Raw genomic sequence first — 18717 nt, 5'->3', positions numbered from 1 at the left:
ACAAAATAAGATGAGAGGCAGAGTAAAGAATGCCGGTATACTTACAAAATTTAGATTGTAATCTTGGATGGTGAGAAACGGAAATATAATTAACCAATAAACAGAATCAGTAAGCATCACTGCCCCAGCATTCATCTGTTTACAAATTAAAAGAAGTGACAATATGAGTCTAGGTGAAGTATGCAGCCCATGAAGGCCTTTTATAGTTGGAAAGAAGCTTATAGCTAATCAAAAGCTTAACAAGAGATCAACTTTCATTAATTAATTCCTTGACATAAAAAGGGATCATCACTAATAGCTGACAGCCTTATTCAACATAAATGTAAGTTCCACTTCAATTGGTCAAGACCCTTTTCTGCAACGAGGAGAAACTACAAATTCTTGGGAAGAAATTTACCTGGAACATGATTTCAAAGACATAATTCCAAATCCCTGGTAGTCGTGTAAACCAAATCTTCCCCTTGCGGATTAGAGATGCTTCTTTTTCGGACTCCATTTGTGGCTTCCTCACACACGAGAGGCATGTATGATCCATGTTCTGCATCTGTTTCAACATTAGAAACACTTGATCTACTTAGATTGATATACTGGAAACAACCATAAGCCGAGAGCAGCGATCCACACTGAAACGAAAAGTTAAATCGGAATAAGATGGAAAGTTAAAATCTTTTCGATAGAAAAAATGGATGGTTATCCAAAAATATTTGTCCTTAAGAATGACACTTCACAGCATACAAATATAGACATATGGCTAAAAAAAAGCTTGGACATACCCCAAAATAAACAGTAAGCAAGGTAAAAGTCCATCTGCCCAGCATCCAAAATACATCACAAAATTAAAAGAAGAAATCCAACACACGATCAAAAGAACATGGGGAAGCCTATGTGCTCAAAAGTTAAGATAAATCTTACTGCGTATAATAGAGGAATATGCGACCTCCATTGATAAGAACTTTGAAAATCAACGTTTCCAAAAGTAACAAGAAAGAGAAAAGCCGAAAACCGAGCAACCAAACGGGGTGGATTTGTTTGAAACAAGGTCTCCATGCTTCATTGTCGCAGAAAGGCTGATTTAGACCCTGATGAGTGTCTCTTCTGTCAGATGTTAAATGCATGTTGGGGCGTTCATATTTCCACATCATCAATGATGCTAAAACCATAGGTGTTAGTACCCAAATTGCGCATAGCAAGACTCTCCAGTTCAACCAATAACTCAGGGTGGTAGTGTCAGCCGGTTCCTCTAGCTCCATCCTGCTATAGAAATCATGGCGTACATTGTTAATCCAATTTCTTATGTATGACTAAACTATTAAGTATTGGAGCCTAATTATACACGCTGATCAATCTTTTTATTGAGGGGCTGTCGTTTCTAAGATTAAAAGAGGGGTTGGAGAAAAACACAGTGAGTTTAAGAGGTATGCGCTTTTCTTGTAATCATCTTCTTCATCGCCACTGTAACCACCTTTTACTTCAATGGAGGCGTACATTATATTTTTTTTAACAAATTATCTTAGTGGGAACATATAAAAAAATATATTTATTTTAGTGGGGGCATATATTATTTCGGTGAAGGTTTAAATATAAAATTTTAAAATTTTTAAAGGTAATATTTTTTTTTTTTAAAATTTGAGTGGGACGGCTGCCCCGCTCATCTTCAAGCGGCTCCGCCACTGACTGCAACCGTTGAAAGTGAAACTTTCACATTGAGGGCGACCCACAATAAATCTTGCATGTGTTCTTTTGTATGATTTTTTCTGCGATTTTATTGCTCTAAGTAGTAAATACTTAAGAGTGTTTAATTCGTAACATAAACTTGTTTATGATCACGCCAGCAAAAAGTTGAGATTGTACATTGATGAAAAAACTGATGATCACTTTCAGCAAAAGAAGTAAGCAAAATCCAAAATAAAGCATATATAAACCTTCTACTATCATAACACCAAAAAGAAAAAAAAAAAAACATAACAAGATGGAGTACCCCTAATCCTACAAGCGTTCTATTAACAATCAAAAGGAAAACACAAAACAAAGGGTGAAAGTTTTTATATAAAATACATATCTTTTCATTTTCTCACAATTTCGTTGCTGATGAGAAAAGATAAGAGACGGAAACTCTATAGAGTCATTCTTCAACTCAACTTTCCATATTTTTACCTTCTATTTCTCAGAGACCAAACAGATTGGATTGAAAACTATTTAAGAAAGAAAGGAAAAAATTTGGAACAATAAAGTAACTTACAGGGCGAGCAACGGACAGATAAAAGAAAAGCTTGTAATTTATATGGCAGAAGAGAAATGTGAAACAGAAGAGTTAATTGGTGAGCTTTCCGCTCTTGGCTGAGCTTTCCTTCTTTATTTGTTTTCTGTTTTATTCCGTGCGTAATAAAGTTCACGTCTTTTGGATTGCGAGAGTGACGTTCTTGTTTTCCAGTTATTTTGAATTGGATTTATTATCTAATTTGGGGTCATTTATTTCTTATATTCATCTCTTATTTTAAATTATGATTCATAATTTTTAAAGTATTTTTTTTTATAAAAATACACGTAAAATGAAAATAGTTCTAAATCACGATTCTGAATACATAAATTAAACATCCTGTGATTGTAATCTACACAACGACTTCTCCTCCTCTTACTCTCTGGTTCATTTAGTTTAGTGATTCGAGTTTTTAATTTAAATTGAGATATAATTTTATGTAAAATTTTTTTACTATAATAAAACTTAAATTTTAAATTTAAATCGGTGAAATAAATGTAGCTTTAATTTGTCCTTATTCGCCTCTCTCTTTGGATGGATAAAGATTCATTCTTTTTTTTTTTTTTCTTTCTGTTTCTTTTCCATGGATTGACTGAAAAAGATTAGTTTGCATTTTTCACGCTTTTTTTTTAAATGTAATATTATAATTGATACACTGATTACAAATTTAATATTTAAACGTAAAAAACACTTTTTAATACAATATTAATTACCTCTTTTTTCTTGTCCTTTTTATCCTCCACGTCTTGTTAATTTTGACAAAAATTAGACACGTAGTAAAAGGTCAAAATTTTAAATTACTTTACAAATAACAAAATTAGATAATTAATAAGAGACTTTATCTAGTGTTTTTTATTTTTTAAAAATATTAACGTTTTTTACTTATCAGTCTCATCAAATTTATATTAAATTTAGTTAAAATTTAAATTAGATAAAAAAAGTAATACAAATCTAACGGCTATTAAGTAAAGAATACCGGTGTATAGAAAACATAGAGAAATTCCCAATTAATAATTATCATATAGTGAGGTAAATCGCATAACATTAGAGGTGACAATCACTATAATAATTACGAAATTCTATATGATTATACTATTTTTTGAAATACATTTTTAGAATTGTTATATTTTCATTCTTGTTAAATATGAGTAATTTTAGTTGATTCTACTAGTGATATTCCATATTCCGCCCTTCCTCTGACGCAAAACGAAATGTCGTATGCTAAATGGGCCTCATATAGTAGCCCATTTCTTTCTTGATCAAGCCTAGCCCAGAAGATTTCTGACTAACCCAAGCCCGAAAACGGCAGTCCCACCAAAAACCCTAATTCGACGGCCATCCATTCCACTCCTTATATACGTCGTCTTCTTTCTCCTCGATCGGCCATTGTTGGCAGCTCCCAACCAACCAACCAACCATGCAGATCTTCGTGAAAACCCTAACGGGCAAGACTATAACCCTAGAGGTGGAGTCCTCTGACACCATCGACAATGTCAAGGCCAAGATCCAGGACAAGGAAGGAATCCCTCCCGACCAGCAGCGCCTGATCTTCGCCGGAAAACAGCTCGAGGACGGCCGAACCCTCGCCGACTATAACATCCAGAAGGAGTCGACGCTTCACCTGGTTCTCAGGCTCAGAGGAGGAGCCAAGAAGCGAAAGAAGAAGACCTACACGAAGCCGAAGAAGATCAAGCACAAGAAGAAGAAGGTCAAGCTCGCCGTGCTTCAGTTCTACCAGGTGGACGCGTCGGGGAAGGTCCAGAGGCTGAGGAAGGAGTGCCCGAACGCCGAGTGTGGGGCCGGGACTTTCATGGCCAACCACTTTGACAGGCATTTCTGTGGAAAGTGTGGATTGACCTATGTCTACCAGAAGAACGGTGGTGATTAGTTCAACTCTGCTTTTTCTGTTTCCTTTTAAAGCTCGTGTCTTTTAGGTTGTAATTTTTTTTGTGATGTGGATTTTGATCATTCTGGGCTAAATTGTTATTTTTTATTATGTCAATTGACAGTTGATCAAACTTACTTATTATGATACTTATTCCGGCTTGTTTTTGAATTATATGGTGCAATATTTGTTTGTGTTTATTATAAGTCATTTGTTAGTTTTCATCCGGATCTCTTTTTGTTTAAAATGTAGTGATGTTTGGATAAGATTGAACTTATCGAATCTGTAGTCTTATGTTGATCTAAATGCTTGTTATTTTTTTTTTTCTTTTGGTTTGGTTAGACTTTAGGGCTTGTTTGGTACGGGGGAAGTGGAAGGAGGGAGAGGCGTAAGGATTTCAATCTTACAAGAGATAAAGTGAGGGAATGGATTGATTGTTTGATAGGAGAGATAAATGGAGGGAATGGATTGATTGTTTGATAGGAGAGATTTTAAATGAAGGGTGCTTTCTTTTCTTTTTATTTTCATCGCCTAGGTTATATGCCGTGTTTTTCCATTCTATTTTCTTTACCTCCTACCATTTTCTAGTTCTTTGCGTTTCCTTTGTTTGCTTTTGAGAGAGAATTGTTTCACACAAGTAAGTTTTTGGTAGGTTAACAGTCAGTTGTGATCAGCAACTAGATTATAGAATCTCAGTGCCAAAGTTGTAGATTAGAAAAAGAGTTTTCTGTACAAAGTTGATTTATGATCTTGTGTTGAAAAGCTGAAGAATTTCCACCAGTATAATAAATAGCATCTGAACGTTGTGACTACTTGTAGCTCTTTATTTGGCTCTTTCGATATGCACACTTTAACTTAGTGAATGCCTCTGAATTCTGATTGCGATTCCTGCAGATAATTTGTTACCTTCGTGGTTTGGGAATTTTTCTTCTTTCCTTCCTTTCAGTATTTTCTGATGATTTAGCTTGCTCTTTTGTTGGTGCGTTGTGTTCTACAATCTTTTAGCTTGCTGCTTGTAACACTGATCAAGACAAGTATGCTGGTAAATGGTAAGCTTAGCATTAGTACAAGGTCAAAAACTGGCGTCTGATTGTGTCTTTTGTATTGTTTCGTAGTTTTGTTATTGTTGCAGAAAAACGCTACAGTTTTGTTTGCGAATTACTCCTCTAGCATATCGACGTGCCGTCTTTCATCCACTGTGTTTTCCCTAAGATATTTCTCCCTTAATTCTAGTGATGAATAATAGAAAGATTGGTTCATACTTTTTTTTATAAACCAAGTAATTACTCTGTTCCTTGGCAGAGTATATAAATTTCGGGGTGTTCTCACAAATGGTCCATCAATACTTTGAATGAGCAATTGATTTTTTTTCTAAATCTATTAGTTTTTGATTAATTAAATAAAAAGGGTATTAAAGTCATTTCATATCTCAAAAATCAGCTTTAGAGTACTAAAAATATGTTTTTGAAAACGTTGAGATACTGTTTTAATATTATCAAAAAGATAGGATATCAAGATCATATTTCACTATAACACAAAACACTAAAATAATTTTATCCCTTATTATTATTGTGTCTCATACTATCACTAATTATAATTTTAGAAAGAAAATTAATATTCAAGATTTCCATTGAAATTTTGCATGTCAATAAAATACAAACATTGTGATTATAAGACGATAAAAAAAAAAAAATTCATATCAATGCTATTGCTCTTGACCAAAAATTGTTATCGCCTATCATTAAATGGAAGCAATGTAATTTAGCAAAGAAAAAAAAAAAACTAGCAATGTCTTAAAGACAAGAAACTGCATACAAAATAAACAGAGGAGAATACACAACACCATATATATTTTTCTTTAAAAAATTAATCTAAAATTTAATCCTTAAAAAATAGGAGTTATCTTATTATAGCTTTTATAATTCAGGGTGTCAAAAACTGGTCTCGAACTTATGAGAAAAGATTAATTTTTTAAAAGAAAAAAGAGATAAATATCTTTTAAAAATACATAAGTCAAGATTTATATCTTTTACTATTGATTAATAATATTTTTAATCAAATAACTATACTAATAAAAAGATATTAATTAATAATGAAAGGTAAAAATTTAAAATCATACACTCTTAAAAATAAATTATGTAATTTTCTCTCTTTTTCTTTTTGAAGTTGTAAACAGGTGCGGTCACACTTCAATACGCTTATTTAAAGGAGAGTTTGTGTATTTTTCTTATATAATTCAACACCAATTTTCCAATTCATCATTAAAAAAGAAAAAATCAAAATTTTCCAATTATTACATTATTGGGCTAAAGTACTTCAACTTCAGCCCCAAGTCCTTTAGTCGTGGGCCATATAGGCCCAAAATCATGAGTGTGATACCAAGCCCTAGCCCATTCTTGCCTGCTTTCCAGTTTCTCCCTCTCTCTTCGCCGTCCAATGTTCCTTTATTCAGCTTCCCCGCCCTCTCCGTCGGACAAGCCAACGATTTCAAAGATCACTCACAACCCTCACTCTTTTGACTTTCGAGTTCTCTCTCTCCGATAGAATCCCCCTAATTTTTCAGTACGTATTATCGAGCTCTTTTCCATTTTTTTTTTAACTTAACTTGATCGTAATTAAATTTTCTTTCTTTTGCTTTCATTCTTCAACTTCTGGAATCAACTCCGTGCTAATACATAGCATGTTAGACCATGATTTGCTTGCAAGTTTATAAAAATTCAAATATTTTGGATTTTCTTCTAATGGGGTTTTCAATTTACATTCAAACATCCAAATATTTTGGTTAATAATTTCGACCATTGTTATTATTATTATTTTTTTCAGATTTTAAAGGATGCTTGCTATAGACCCAGAAAAAAAGTTATCTTTTACCCGTCGCATTAGTGATGGAGATTTGGTCATTATCTATGAGAGGCATGACAGCATGAAAGCTGTCAGAGTATGCGACGGTTCAGTACTCCAAAACCGATTTGGTGTGTTTAAACATTCAGATTGGATTGGGAAGCCTTTTGGGACAAAGGTTTTCAGTAACAAGGGTGGATTCATTTACTTGCTTGCTCCAACTCCCGAGTTGTGGACTTTGGTTCTTAGCCACAGAACCCAGATCCTTTATATTGCTGATATTAGCTTTGTGATCATGTATTTGGAAATTGTTCCGGGTTGTGTGGTTCTTGAATCGGGAACCGGAAGCGGGTCTTTAACTACTTCACTTGCAAGGGCAGTTGCTCCCAAAGGGCATGTTTATACGTTCGATTTTCATGAACAAAGAGCGGCTTCGGCTAGGTAAGAGTTTGGAATCTTCACTTGATGAATAGCTTTACTTTTTTACTTTCCAAAACATAGGTGTCGTATGGTTCATAGGTTTGAACAGAAATTTGAATTTTTTGAGAAAAAACATTGTAGTAGAAAGGTTTCAAAGTTCAAACCTATGAAGTAACTTGAAGTCCAATCTTTGAGTTGTGATTCAAGTAAATTAATACTTCTTGGCATGTAGGTTTAAAGATATTGTTGGGTGTCTAAAGAGCTTACCTCACAGCTTGACATTATAAATATCTGCAGGGGGGATTTGGAGAAGACGGGATTAAGCAGCTTGGTCACTGTCGGAGTCAGAGACATTCAGGGTGAAGGGTTTCCTGATGAATTTGCCGGGATGGTGGATTCCGTCTTCCTGGACCTACCTCAACCCTGGCTGGCTATTCCTTCAGCAGGTAAAATGTTGAAAGACGATGGGATTTTGTGTTCCTTCTCTCCATGTATCGAGCAAGTTCAACGAGCATGCGAAACTCTCAGATCAAATTTTACAGGTAAACTATCATCCAATGTGGTTTGTGTTTTTTGGACTTTCATGCTCAATGTGATTTTATTTTTACTTTTAATTTCCGTCATTTTTGGATCTTCTGCTTGTATATAGATATAAGGACATTTGAGATACTCCTCCGCGCGTATGAAGTTCGAGAAGGAACAATGGAAGGCTGCAAGGGCGATGATGGTGTTTCTATTGGGGCTCTTCCACGCAAGAGGCGACAGCGATCAAGTGAAGGAAGCAACGTGCAGGAATTTCAAAGGTCTTCTATAGCAATGGCCAGGCCATGTGCTGAGGCTAAAGGTCACACTGGCTATTTGACGTTTGCCAGACTCAAATGCTCATAGATTATTTAGCTCCTCTTCCATTTAAGTAGGAGGTTATAAGATTCATTTTCTTGTAAAATAACTTTTGACCACTCCAAGATTTTGATCTTCTTGGTAGCAATTTTGATTAGTAATTATCGGGCACTTTGAATTTCACAAATTATTTATTGAAAAGAAAGAGAATGTAACACAGAGAGGATTTGATGGTCACCATATTTGTTGTCTGCGAGTATAATCAGTGAATGAAGTTGGGCTAAGCCTGAGAAAAATATGGCTTGTGGCTTTTGAGCTTTTTTTTTTTTTTTTCAGTATTAAATTAAGGACATTTCTCAAAAATCAAATGTGGTCAAGAGTGTTTTGTGAAGTACTTTTATTTTGAGATAGTAGTTCATTCACATAATCATATATCTTCTCAAGAGCTTGACTTTCAACTTCACAAACACAAGACTCAAGTAACTCTGTAACGAAAAGGTTTGAATTGTGGATCAAATCTTTTGTCAAACAGAGGCTTAACTGTAAAAGCAATTGTGAGTTCCTGCCAAACAATTGTCCCAGGTAAGTGGCACTCCAAATTATACCATGGAGAAATATCTGGCATTGAAAAGCACTGAAAGCCACATCTCTGGCTCAGCAAATTCAGTACACATATCTTTCAGCCAATATATATATATATATATATATATATAATAAAAACAAATTCAGTATTTATCATAATGTGCCCTAACCACCACCCAATACCAATAGGAAGCATATATATGAAGTCCTAATCTCACTCGTTGACCTTACGGCTCCTATGATACAGAATAAAAAGTTTGTATATTTTATGCATTTTGGATTACAATCGGACAAGACAACCAATACCGATAGGATATTTTTCCCTGTGCACAATTACAAACATTGACTAAAGTTCTCTTGGTAACATAATCCACATTCCCTCTCCACTCAATTCCGTGGCAAGTGTGACATGTCATTTTATTTCGAGTCAATTTCATCACTATCTTCATCGTTTATCACGATGCTTTAGAAGATACTGACGAGTCAACACCATATGGGAAGTGTGCAACGAATGCTCACCGTGGATTTCCGTGGCCACACACCAAGTGTACGCACGAGAACCACAAGTAAGATCAACAATTGACTACATCGTTTTATAAACCCTTTATTATTATTATTATTATTATTATTTTTCATGCAACGTTAAGACCACAAGCTTCTCCTCCTTCTTTCCAAAACCCAAACCAAACAAAAATGCAGAACCCTGCACTTTCTGTGTCTTCTTTCATTCCATTTCTCAAACCTCCTAACAGAAACCCTAACGCTAAAGTCACCGTGCTTTCACACTCTTCGTCTTCGACACAATTAGACCTCCATTCTCGTTGCGGAATCTCATGGCAAAGAAATTTGGACACATTTTCTTCTTCTTCTTCATCTTTTCATTCCAAGGCTCAAATCCCAGCTTCCTTCCTAGTACCGAGTGGAAGATACCAAAATTTGATAGCGAGGGCCGCGTCGGTGCCCGAGAGTGCTAATGAGGGTGCGAGACGAGATGAATTGGCTCAGACATTGCAGCTTGGATCCATGTTTGGAATTTGGTACCTTCTAAACATTTACTTCAATATCTTTAATAAACAGGTGATTATCACTCTTAACTGTACAGTCCTTTTTATTGCTCACATTTGAAGCTTCAATTAACGAGAGGAAGGGTTTCTATTGTTTTGAGAACTAGAACTTTCATTTCAAAAGGAAACAGTTTAATTCGCTTATTCGAATTTTTAATTTGAATTGAGATGTGATTTTATGTGAAAATTTTTTACTGTAGCAAAAAAGTTAAATGTAACTGTTTCTGAGAGCTTTTTACTATAGCAAAACTCGAATTATAAACTCAAATCAGTGAAATGAACGGAGCCATAATCTAGTTTCCACAAAACTTGCATTCGAGTTTAGATTTTGAGTTTTGCTAGAATAAAAAAGCTATCGGAAATAATCATATCTAATTTTTTTACTATAATAAAAAAACTCTAAGATAAAGTCACATCTCAACTCGAATTAAAAATTCAAATCAACAAACTATACATAAAGGAACCAAAATTCTCTCTTCCAAATAGTTTTGGTAACACCAAGTACAACAACAACAACAATAACAAACAAGCCTTAATCTCAACTAATTGGGTCGGCTATATAAATTTCATTTTTTTATACAATTGTGTTTGAAAATAAATTTTCCTAAAAATTTAAATTTAAAATGTCTTTTTTAATGATTTCGATTAACGTAATTTTTGGTCTACACCAAATACGTAGTACAAAATTTCGGCCGCCTCTTTTTGACTTTTCTGAACCAGTACCAACAATAGCTACAAAAGAATATGAAGAGTGCTACAACACCAATTCTAATTCTAGTTTTTCATTCCGACTCTGAATTGTCATTCTTTTAAAAATTATTACAAATAAAAGAACAACTCAAAATTGGTACATAAAATTAGAATTAAAGTTTGTGTCCCTACTTCCTAGCACTACTTAAACAGTAAAGAGTTAAACCAATGCAAAGTGAAATTGAATAGAAAATTGCATATTTGCTAGGATTAATTTAGCAGTGATATCATTGACAATGTGGCTATAAGATTTAAAATCTACAGCTTCTTCATAGGTTCTGAAAGTCTATCCATTTCCAACGACGGTTACAGCGTTTTACTCCGGCTGTGGGGCCGTGATGATTCTCCTAATGTTGGGTTTCAATCTCTACCCCAGACCAAAGATTACTCGATCTCAGGTAATTCCTTTTGTTTTTTGTTTTTTTTTTGTAAACAAAAATTGAACAGTCCAGGACATATTTCCTTATGTAAAGTACTTGTCATTAAAATGACTTTCCCAGCTTGCAGCAATACTACCACTGGCTCTGGCTCACACATTGGGAAACTTGTTGACCAACGTCAGTCTTGGAAAAGTTGCTGTTTCTTTCACTCACACCATCAAAGCTATGGAGCCGTTTTTCACGGTTGTACTCTCCGCCCTCCTTCTTGCAGAGGTAATAAGAGAATTATTTCCCATTCATATACTCTTTTTTGTTAATCTAAAGGCTTTTGCAGAGTGTTTTATTTATTTATTTATTTATTTTCTCTCCAACAAGCACTTTTTGGTTTGTTCAGCGAATATATATGGAAAATTCAATGGTAATTAGGAAAAAGACCCTACCGATAGGATATATTTTTTAATTTTCATATCTTGGTCAAGTTCCATGAAATTGTCCTTTAAAAAAAAATTTGATATGATTCTGACAGTTCAATACTGTAGACAACCAGTAAGATACTTTTACATTCCCCACCAAAGAGTTCTCCAATGTAGTTGTAGTCCTAATATTTTTAAAAAGCACTGTAAAGAGTAGCAGTATCATTCTTAAACTAGATCTCAATTTAGAACTCTTGAGCTTATGCAAAAAAAAAAAAAAAATACTTTACTTATAGCAAGAAGCAATGCAAAGTGCCTCAATGCACCTTTAGAAACATTGGAAAGCATTGTTTTTAATGCAAACTGCTTGTATGTGCTCCAAAATCAATCTCAAATTAGCTCAAGTTATTTTATCAAGATGGCTGGTTATCAAAATTGCATATCATTGTCAGATAAACCAACCTTATTAAGTCATTTGACTATTGAATTTTTATATCTCCAATGTCCACATTCAGAGACCAACACTCTGGGTAGTTTCTTCCCTAGTACCAATTGTAGGTGGAGTGGCATTGACATCCTTCACTGAGGCATCTTTCAATTGGTAAGAGACGTTTTAGTACACAAGACACATCTGGTTGTTGGCATAGCCTGACAGTAAATCCGCAGTTAATTCTGCGGAGCGGCTTCTACTAAAGCTAGATTGCAGTTACTTGGTACTGATTCTTACAAGATTTGCCCCTTTTTTGAAACAGGATCGGCTTCTGCAGTGCAATGGCTTCCAATCTTACCAACCAATCACGAAATGTATTTAGCAAGAAGGTCATGGTTAACCACGAGGTAAAATTATATATCAGATGAATCTCTTCCTTTTATAGTTCACATTCTCAACTTTCTTGGTAATAAACCAGTTCCCCCACTTTGTTTCTGACTAGGAAACTTTGGACAACATCAATCTCTTCTCGGTAATAACAATCATTTCCTTCATCCTGTTGGTTCCCTCGGCTATTTTATTGGAAGGAGTTAGGTTTAGTCCTTCTTATCTACAATCTGCTGTAAGTCCAATATTAACAACTAAAGACTCCAAAAAAAAAAAAAAAAAAGAGACTAATTCTTACTCATTTTTAATAACATAATAATCTATCAGCAACCAATTTCCCTTCTGTTAATTACAGGCAAACCAAGGATTGAACATCAGAGAGCTATTTGTGAGATCACTTCTAGCAGGATTCTGCTTCCATGCTTACCAGCAGGTGAGTACAATGGCAGAAGCCTTAAAACTTTTTTCGTTGGAGACACAATGAAAAGTTTACAACACATTACTTTTCTTTTCTAGTCAATTAGGGTACTTTTAGAATTTTTTAATGATTAAGTTGAGGCATAATTATAATTTGTTTTTATTTAAATAGAGAGAATTGAAATTTTACAGCAAAATTTTTTTACTGAGATTTATATACAGCTTTGTCTTCGGATGAGTACTTATATCCACTAATGGGGTGGTGCAGCGATAAGAATGTCTTCCATTCTTCTCCTCCTGAGATGCAAACAAGTTCGATGTTAGGTAGCCCCACTTAGAGGTCTTGTCCAGCCAATTATAGGTTGTGCAGCATCAAAACTATAGCGGTTTGAATGAAACTAATGATCTAACCTTATATCAGGTCATTTGACCTTATAGTTTTTTCTATAGACGATGGAGATATGGTGGGATAGCAAGAATGATCCATCTTTTTTGTTCAACGAGAAAAAAAAATAAAAAATAAAAAACTAATTAAGATAAAACAGGGGTTGTTTGGTTGGAGGATTCGTTCCATGATTCGAATAATGATTCGTGGTTCGCTACAGTATTTTTTCTCACAAAAAATACACGTAAATTGAAAATAATTCTAATCACATGGTTCTAATCCATGAACTAAACGTTTCCTAATTTGTCTCCAACGTATTTCAAAAACCAGATTTAGAACACGATCACGCATACAACACACACACACACACATTTGGATTTGTATTTTTTTTTTCTCAATTTCACGCTTTTTCTGTTTTGGCTAATTTGTTGAATGTGGCAGGTCTCATATATGATACTACAGATGGTATCACCTGTGACCCACGCAGTAGGAAATTGTGTAAAGCGCGTGGTGGTCATAGTATCCTCAGTCATCTTCTTCCAAACACCTGTTTCACCCATAAATTCCCTTGGTAACTTCCCATGACTATTTTTACACCTTAATTTCAGCACTTATATTATTATTATCTAATTGATTGTTTCAATTAAAAATCTGAATGGATGTGTGAGCGATTAATATTGTTAATTGCTTCTTAATTTGATTATTTAATGCAGGTACTGTACTGGCTCTGGCTGGAGTCTTCTTGTACTCAAGAGCCAAACGTATTAAGCCAAAGCCCAAGATTGCATAAGCTTGTAAATTTCAAAAGTTGAAGGGGGTTCAACTTGGTAATTGTAAAGCATTTTAGTTTTTTTTTTTTCCTTATTTTTATCTTTTTTGAAAAAAAAATTTTTTTTTTTTTTTTTTTTGATAATTCAAAAAGAATGTTAGTCTTAAGTAGTCAAAGCAATAATTTTACGAGGCTCTGACCAGGAATTATAACCGACGAATTTCAGGTATACATTTAAGTCACATAAATGTTCCGATTAACTAATTACTAAATATTTCTAGAAAAAACTAATTACTAAATATAAATGGCTCAAATTAATCCGCCAAAAAATGACAGAAAGGCAAAAAAAAAAAAAAAAGGATCCGAATTGTGAAATTAATAACTTGCTCGTCCAAACGACCCATACAGAAGGAAATTACGACCAACAGACTTTGAGAGACAAATTAAAAAAAAAAAAAAAACGAAAAGTACAGCAAACACCTAGAGTTTCCTCACGTACAATTAGATTAATATAATTTTTTTTTTCATTTTTTTAAACCCTAGGTGTGTTGTCCTTCTGTGGAGTAACGATTAACGACCATACGCCCACAATTCTTTTCAGTGGGGGCCACGTTAACGACAATAAAACAAAAACAAAAAAAAAAGTTCAAAATGAAAAAACAACAAGAACTAACCGAATACGACATAACAGAACTCCGAACTCACCGTCGTTTTTAGTCTTTTGCTCAAAGCTTTCCCTGGCAAATCATCTCCATCAAATCCATCTCCTTCTTGACTTCTCCAGGTCCCTTCATGAGGCTCTCAATCTCAGTCCTCATCTGGAAATCCACATTGCTCTCGTTCTCCATCGCCGTTCCGTACGCCATCTCGTCCAAAAACGACCTGAACCCGTAGCTCTCGGAGTACAAACTCTTGTTGTTTTCCACATCCACAAATTTGATATTATTAACATTGTTATTAATATTATTAGCACCATTATTAGTACTGTAAACCAGATTAGTCGCCAGATTAACGACCCAGTTATCGACGCAAGTCACGTCCGAGTTCTCCGCCAGAAGCTGCTGCATTTGGGGCTCATGATCATCAACCGACGTCGTATTATTGTCAACGCCGTCGTCGTCGTCGTTTTTGGCGGCGTCGTTGTTGAGGTTAATAGCAATATTGTTGTCGTTTTGGTTTGGGGTTGTAATGCTCCTGATGTAGTTCTGCAAGAGAGAGCCTTTGAAGTTGAGGTCTTTGTTCCTCTTTTTGGAGTTTTGCCGTCGCTTGGTGGCGTTCCAGTGGTTCTTGATGGTGTTCTCCGACCGTCCAGGCAATCTCCGAGCGATCTCGGCCCATTTGTTGCCGACCTCTTTGTGGGCCCTGATCAGGATCTTGTCTTCTTCTTCGCTCCAAGTATCTTTCTGCCATTGTTTTATATTCATTTTAACGTATAATTATTAATGCAACACTTACATAATCAGAATAATTCATAAACTAAAAGTGTATATACATATAAATATATATGATAAGTTGATAGAAAACACAAACGATATAAAACGAAGGAATTCTATTTATTTATGCATGCCCTTGTTTTTCGATACAATACTAGTGCTTGTGTATAACATGATCAGATTTTGTTTTGCTTTTATGAGAATATTGTGACATTAGGATTTGATTTGTTAACGACTAATAAAAGAAATGGGAGATATATATCTGAGGGTACAGTATATATATGAAATTTAATACACGATGGTAAAGAGTTCTAGCATATTTATCCTATATCTGATTAACAAAATGTATTACACCTTTAATATTTTTTAAGCGATTAATCTAGCTATTAGGGTTTTTTTCTTTGAAAAAGTAAAAAATAAAAAATAAAAAATAAAAACACTTGATTGTGATATTGTATAACTCGTATAACAATAATGAAGCGAGTGTGATCATAGAAGGAAAAAGGTTTTAACAAAAAATTAAGGGGCAAAAAAAATATTTTTAAAAAGTTAAGGGGTCAAAATTTAATTTTGAAAAATATAAACCCAACATAACTTCAAGAAACTCGACCCCAACGTCGATCTCAAAAACCAAGCCCGAGGCTTTATATTTGTGAAATATTTTATATGTTTTTAATACGATATTTTAAGTTAAATTGCATAATACGGTCTAATATATATATATATATATATATATATATATATAATTGTGTTTAACTGGATCGATGAATAACTCGCATGGCGTGGTATATGGAGGCCACAGATTGCCATGCGATAATATATGTGATTGCTAGTTCAACTTGTGAGTTTTTCGCAATTTAATTGGACTGATATGTCATTACAAGATGCGCTAATATAATAATAACAATGACAATAAAAAAGTAACATAATAACTTCATGCGTTTAAAGACACGCGTCGAAAAAGCATATAAATTCCCAATAAAACAATAAATGGATAACCAAAAGTGCACAAAACCACATCTTAAAATCAGATCTAGAAATGCCTTTGAGAAAATCTACATACAGTTGCTTACATATGTATGTATTTAATTAAGAGCCACAGGAATATGTTTATTAGATTAACATGAATATGAAAATATGCATATTATTTTTTTTTAAAAAATGAATATTTGTATATTGATATGCATTTTGAACAAATGGAAGGTAATAACAAGATCAAAGGAAGAGGTTAAAGAATTATACCCTAATATCAGGCCGCAGATGGTTGTGCCATCTCTCCCTACACTGCTTCCCTACTCTACCACTCAGCGTCTTTGCAATTTTTGACCATTTTCTGATTCCATAACGCCCCACCAATTGTATCAACACTCTGAAAAAAGTAGAGATTTTGATCACACATATAACATCAACAAAGAAATCCCATTTGAAACACCAAAATACACACACACACACACACACAGAGGGAGATCATCGGTAGAGAAAAAAACAAAACAAACAAAGAAAAACATTAATTAATATTGCACCAAAGAAAAAAAAAAGAGTAAAATATACCAAATAATTAATATTTAACTCTAATTAGAGGAAATGGTCTCTTTACCTATCCTCCTGAGGAGTCCATTGGCCTTTGACAACGTTGGATTTCTTTTGAGCGCCCTTGCTTGCCTTTCTCATAATATGCATCCTCTTCCTCTTCTTCTGGCCAGCAACTCTTTTTTGCTGCCCTTTCTGATCAGGTGTGGTTATGCATGACACATGAATATCATCATCATGATCAGGCAAATTAGTATTAGCTTTGGTTGATCCCAAATCTCTGAAGTTCAAAGAGGACGAATACGTCGGTATAGGCGGCTGGCCGGCCGCTTGATGAATCGAGCTTTGATTATTGCCCCAAAAGGGCTTAGTACTTGGCAAACCATGCAAGATCCCATTATGGCTTGGAGGTGCAAGAGGCAATGAGTTAAAAACATTAGGAATATTCAAATCCTTTGATGAGACCACCCCAACATCATTTGTGTAAGGCTCGTGAAAGGATTCAATATTGCTTGTGTTTGAAAGGCCAAGCAAAGGGCCAGGTGATGATCCTTGAGTGGTGAAATGACCAAAATTTGACACACTAAGGGGAAGGTTTTGATCAAAATTAAGGAAGGGATTTTGGAACAAATTATTACCCTTTGGTGAGGGAGAAGGACCTAAGGGAAATATTAGGCCATTGTTAACCCCCCCAATTACCTCTGGCTTCCAAGAACTCCCATGGAAAAGATTGTGAAAGAAAGGAAAATCAGTGTCTTTCATATTGCAGCTAATTCTTCTAAACTCAAAAAGTTATTGCATGCAAAAGTATAATAGCTAGAGAGGAGAAAAAGAAAAAAACAAACAAAGCTCAAGAAAGGAAGGGTGGTTTAATGTGAGAGGTAAATGGAGTCCTTTTATGGCCTATATAATGGAGAAGGCAAGGTTAGATAGGAGCAAAAGTATATCTACAGCCATTGTCTGTATCCTAATCCAACGGTTAATATTGCTTGTTGGTTGTGACTGTTGAGCTTCTAAGGACTAAAGAATTTTGAAAAAGGGAAAAAAAAAATTTACGGTATGAAATAATGATTAGGTCGTTATGTGGCTTTGTATATTTGGAAAATTCTCAAGTATGGTAAGTGACACGTGGCAGACATGTGCTCCTCCTTTGTGCTTTTAAGCTAGGATTTGGCTGGAGTGGTTTGTGTTCTTCTGATTAAGTGATTAACTTTTAAATCATAGCCGTCCATGGCTTTATGTCAGCACTAAGATCACATGCTCTAGGTGAAATCAGACGGTTGGTAGAGTATAACATACATTGCAGGTTGATTTTGTTAGAAAATTATACAAAAGGAGTTGGGATATTTTTGCAAGGCTTATCATTCTTGCCTGTTTTTTTGCATCAAAATTAATTTAAAATTCTTTTTTGCGGAGTTGCACTTAAGAACGACAACATTTCTGCCTATAATGTATATTCTTTCAAATTTAGCTTTAAATAATACAATTTAATCAGAATGAGAGTGCATTACGAAGAAATCGACTTTGGCGCATTGTAGAAACTTATATATATATATATATATATATATATATATATATTGATCATTGTGGGATATTTGTTAACAACCAATTAAAATTTATTATTTTACTATAACCTTTACAATTCCCACCGATTGATAAAAAATGTGTCTGAATGAACTTAGGCAATATACCAAGAAAGTAAAAAGTCTCGCCTTTTATAAGTGCTATGAACTTTCGTTTTTCAGCAAAGTCTCTTTCTTTAATTTTTGAAGGGTTTTTTCTAAAGTTTTATAAAAGGTACAACCATTTTTTATTTTTTTTTTAAAATTTATTTTTTTGGATAAGTTCAGGTTTTCCCGATTGACCATATTCCTTAGCTAGCTTGCAAGACTATCCATTAAAACCAAATTTAAAAAAAAAAATTGAATTCTATC

The 18717-nt window shown here is 34.3% G+C and overlaps 5 protein-coding genes across 6 annotated transcripts in view; 3 read left to right on the top strand and 2 right to left on the bottom strand.

Annotated features, from left to right (window-relative positions):
- Nucleotides 1–1250, bottom strand: part of LOC112093993 — a 2096-nt gene extending 846 nt beyond the window's left edge. Inside the window, exons 1-4 of the mRNA XM_024173776.1 lie at nucleotides 913–1250; nucleotides 774–807; nucleotides 450–623; nucleotides 46–135 (exon numbers count right to left, since the gene is read on the bottom strand). Of these exons, the coding sequence (XP_024029544.1) occupies nucleotides 46–135; nucleotides 450–623; nucleotides 774–807; nucleotides 913–1250 (636 nt within the window). The remainder of the gene's footprint in view (nucleotides 1–45; nucleotides 136–449; nucleotides 624–773; nucleotides 808–912) is intronic.
- A 2341-nt stretch (nucleotides 1251–3591) lies between these two features.
- LOC112093990 (ubiquitin-40S ribosomal protein S27a-like) lies at nucleotides 3592–4316 on the top strand. Its single transcript, XM_024173754.1, has one exon. The coding sequence runs from the start codon at nucleotides 3675–3677 to the stop codon at nucleotides 4143–4145; it is 471 nt and encodes a 156-aa protein (XP_024029522.1). The 5' UTR covers nucleotides 3592–3674; the 3' UTR covers nucleotides 4146–4316.
- Nucleotides 4317–6579: 2263 nt separating this feature from the next.
- Nucleotides 6580–8513, top strand: LOC21403424 (tRNA (adenine(58)-N(1))-methyltransferase catalytic subunit TRMT61A). The gene is made up of 4 exons (XM_024173770.1): nucleotides 6580–6704; nucleotides 6966–7424; nucleotides 7701–7945; nucleotides 8053–8513. The coding sequence occupies exons 2-4, from the start codon at nucleotides 6976–6978 to the stop codon at nucleotides 8289–8291; spliced, it is 933 nt and encodes a 310-aa protein (XP_024029538.1). The 5' UTR covers nucleotides 6580–6704; nucleotides 6966–6975; the 3' UTR covers nucleotides 8292–8513.
- A 963-nt stretch (nucleotides 8514–9476) lies between these two features.
- LOC21403423 (phosphoenolpyruvate/phosphate translocator 2, chloroplastic) lies at nucleotides 9477–13930 on the top strand. Of its 2 annotated transcripts, none has more exons than XM_024173761.1 (9): nucleotides 9477–9862; nucleotides 10904–11037; nucleotides 11147–11292; nucleotides 11948–12033; nucleotides 12185–12269; nucleotides 12365–12484; nucleotides 12605–12682; nucleotides 13493–13622; nucleotides 13765–13930. In XM_024173761.1, the coding sequence occupies exons 1-9, from the start codon at nucleotides 9519–9521 to the stop codon at nucleotides 13839–13841; spliced, it is 1200 nt and encodes a 399-aa protein (XP_024029529.1). In that variant the 5' UTR covers nucleotides 9477–9518; the 3' UTR covers nucleotides 13842–13930. The 2 variants fall into 2 exon arrangements, with proteins under 2 accessions (XP_024029529.1, XP_010108795.1); XM_010110493.2 differs by having other exon boundaries at nucleotides 9477–9902; nucleotides 10915–11037; nucleotides 11140–11292.
- A 615-nt stretch (nucleotides 13931–14545) lies between these two features.
- Nucleotides 14546–17545, bottom strand: LOC21403422 (transcription factor MYB115). The gene is made up of 3 exons (XM_010110492.1): nucleotides 16851–17545; nucleotides 16496–16622; nucleotides 14546–15223 (listed from the first exon to the last, which is right to left on the bottom strand). The coding sequence occupies exons 1-3, from the start codon at nucleotides 17543–17545 to the stop codon at nucleotides 14546–14548; spliced, it is 1500 nt and encodes a 499-aa protein (XP_010108794.1).
- Nucleotides 17546–18717: the final 1172 nt, after the last annotated feature.

Source organism: Morus notabilis, unplaced genomic scaffold (genome assembly GCF_000414095.1).
Source record: "Morus notabilis unplaced genomic scaffold, ASM41409v2 Scaffold39, whole genome shotgun sequence".
Taxonomy (NCBI): Eukaryota; Viridiplantae; Streptophyta; class Magnoliopsida; order Rosales; family Moraceae; genus Morus; species Morus notabilis.
This window is presented reverse-complemented; position numbering and strand designations above follow the sequence as displayed.

Excerpts from the sequence above, each read along its gene's own strand:
- LOC112093990 (XM_024173754.1), top strand. The coding sequence starts at position 3,675 with ATGCAGATCTTCGTGAAAACCCTAACGGGCAAGACTATAACCCTAGAG.
- LOC21403424 (XM_024173770.1), top strand. The coding sequence starts at position 6,976 with ATGCTTGCTATAGACCCAGAAAAAAAGTTATCTTTTACCCGTCGCATT. Across the intron at positions 7,425-7,700 it reads CAAAGAGCGGCTTCGGCTAG|GGGGGATTTGGAGAAGACGG; the intron begins GTAAGAGTTTGG and ends AAATATCTGCAG. Across the intron at positions 7,946-8,052 it reads TCTCAGATCAAATTTTACAG|ATATAAGGACATTTGAGATA; the intron begins GTAAACTATCAT and ends GCTTGTATATAG.
- LOC21403423 (XM_010110493.2), top strand. The coding sequence starts at position 9,519 with ATGCAGAACCCTGCACTTTCTGTGTCTTCTTTCATTCCATTTCTCAAA. Across the intron at positions 11,038-11,139 it reads CAAAGATTACTCGATCTCAG|CTTGCAGCAATACTACCACT; the intron begins GTAATTCCTTTT and ends TGACTTTCCCAG. Across the intron at positions 12,034-12,184 it reads ACTGAGGCATCTTTCAATTG|GATCGGCTTCTGCAGTGCAA; the intron begins GTAAGAGACGTT and ends TTTTTGAAACAG.
- LOC21403422 (XM_010110492.1), bottom strand. The coding sequence starts at position 17,545 with ATGAAAGACACTGATTTTCCTTTCTTTCACAATCTTTTCCATGGGAGT. Across the intron at positions 16,623-16,850 it reads TGGACTCCTCAGGAGGATAG|AGTGTTGATACAATTGGTGG; the intron begins GTAAAGAGACCA and ends TACTTTTTTCAG. Across the intron at positions 15,224-16,495 it reads ATCTGCGGCCTGATATTAGG|AAAGATACTTGGAGCGAAGA; the intron begins GTATAATTCTTT and ends AAACAATGGCAG.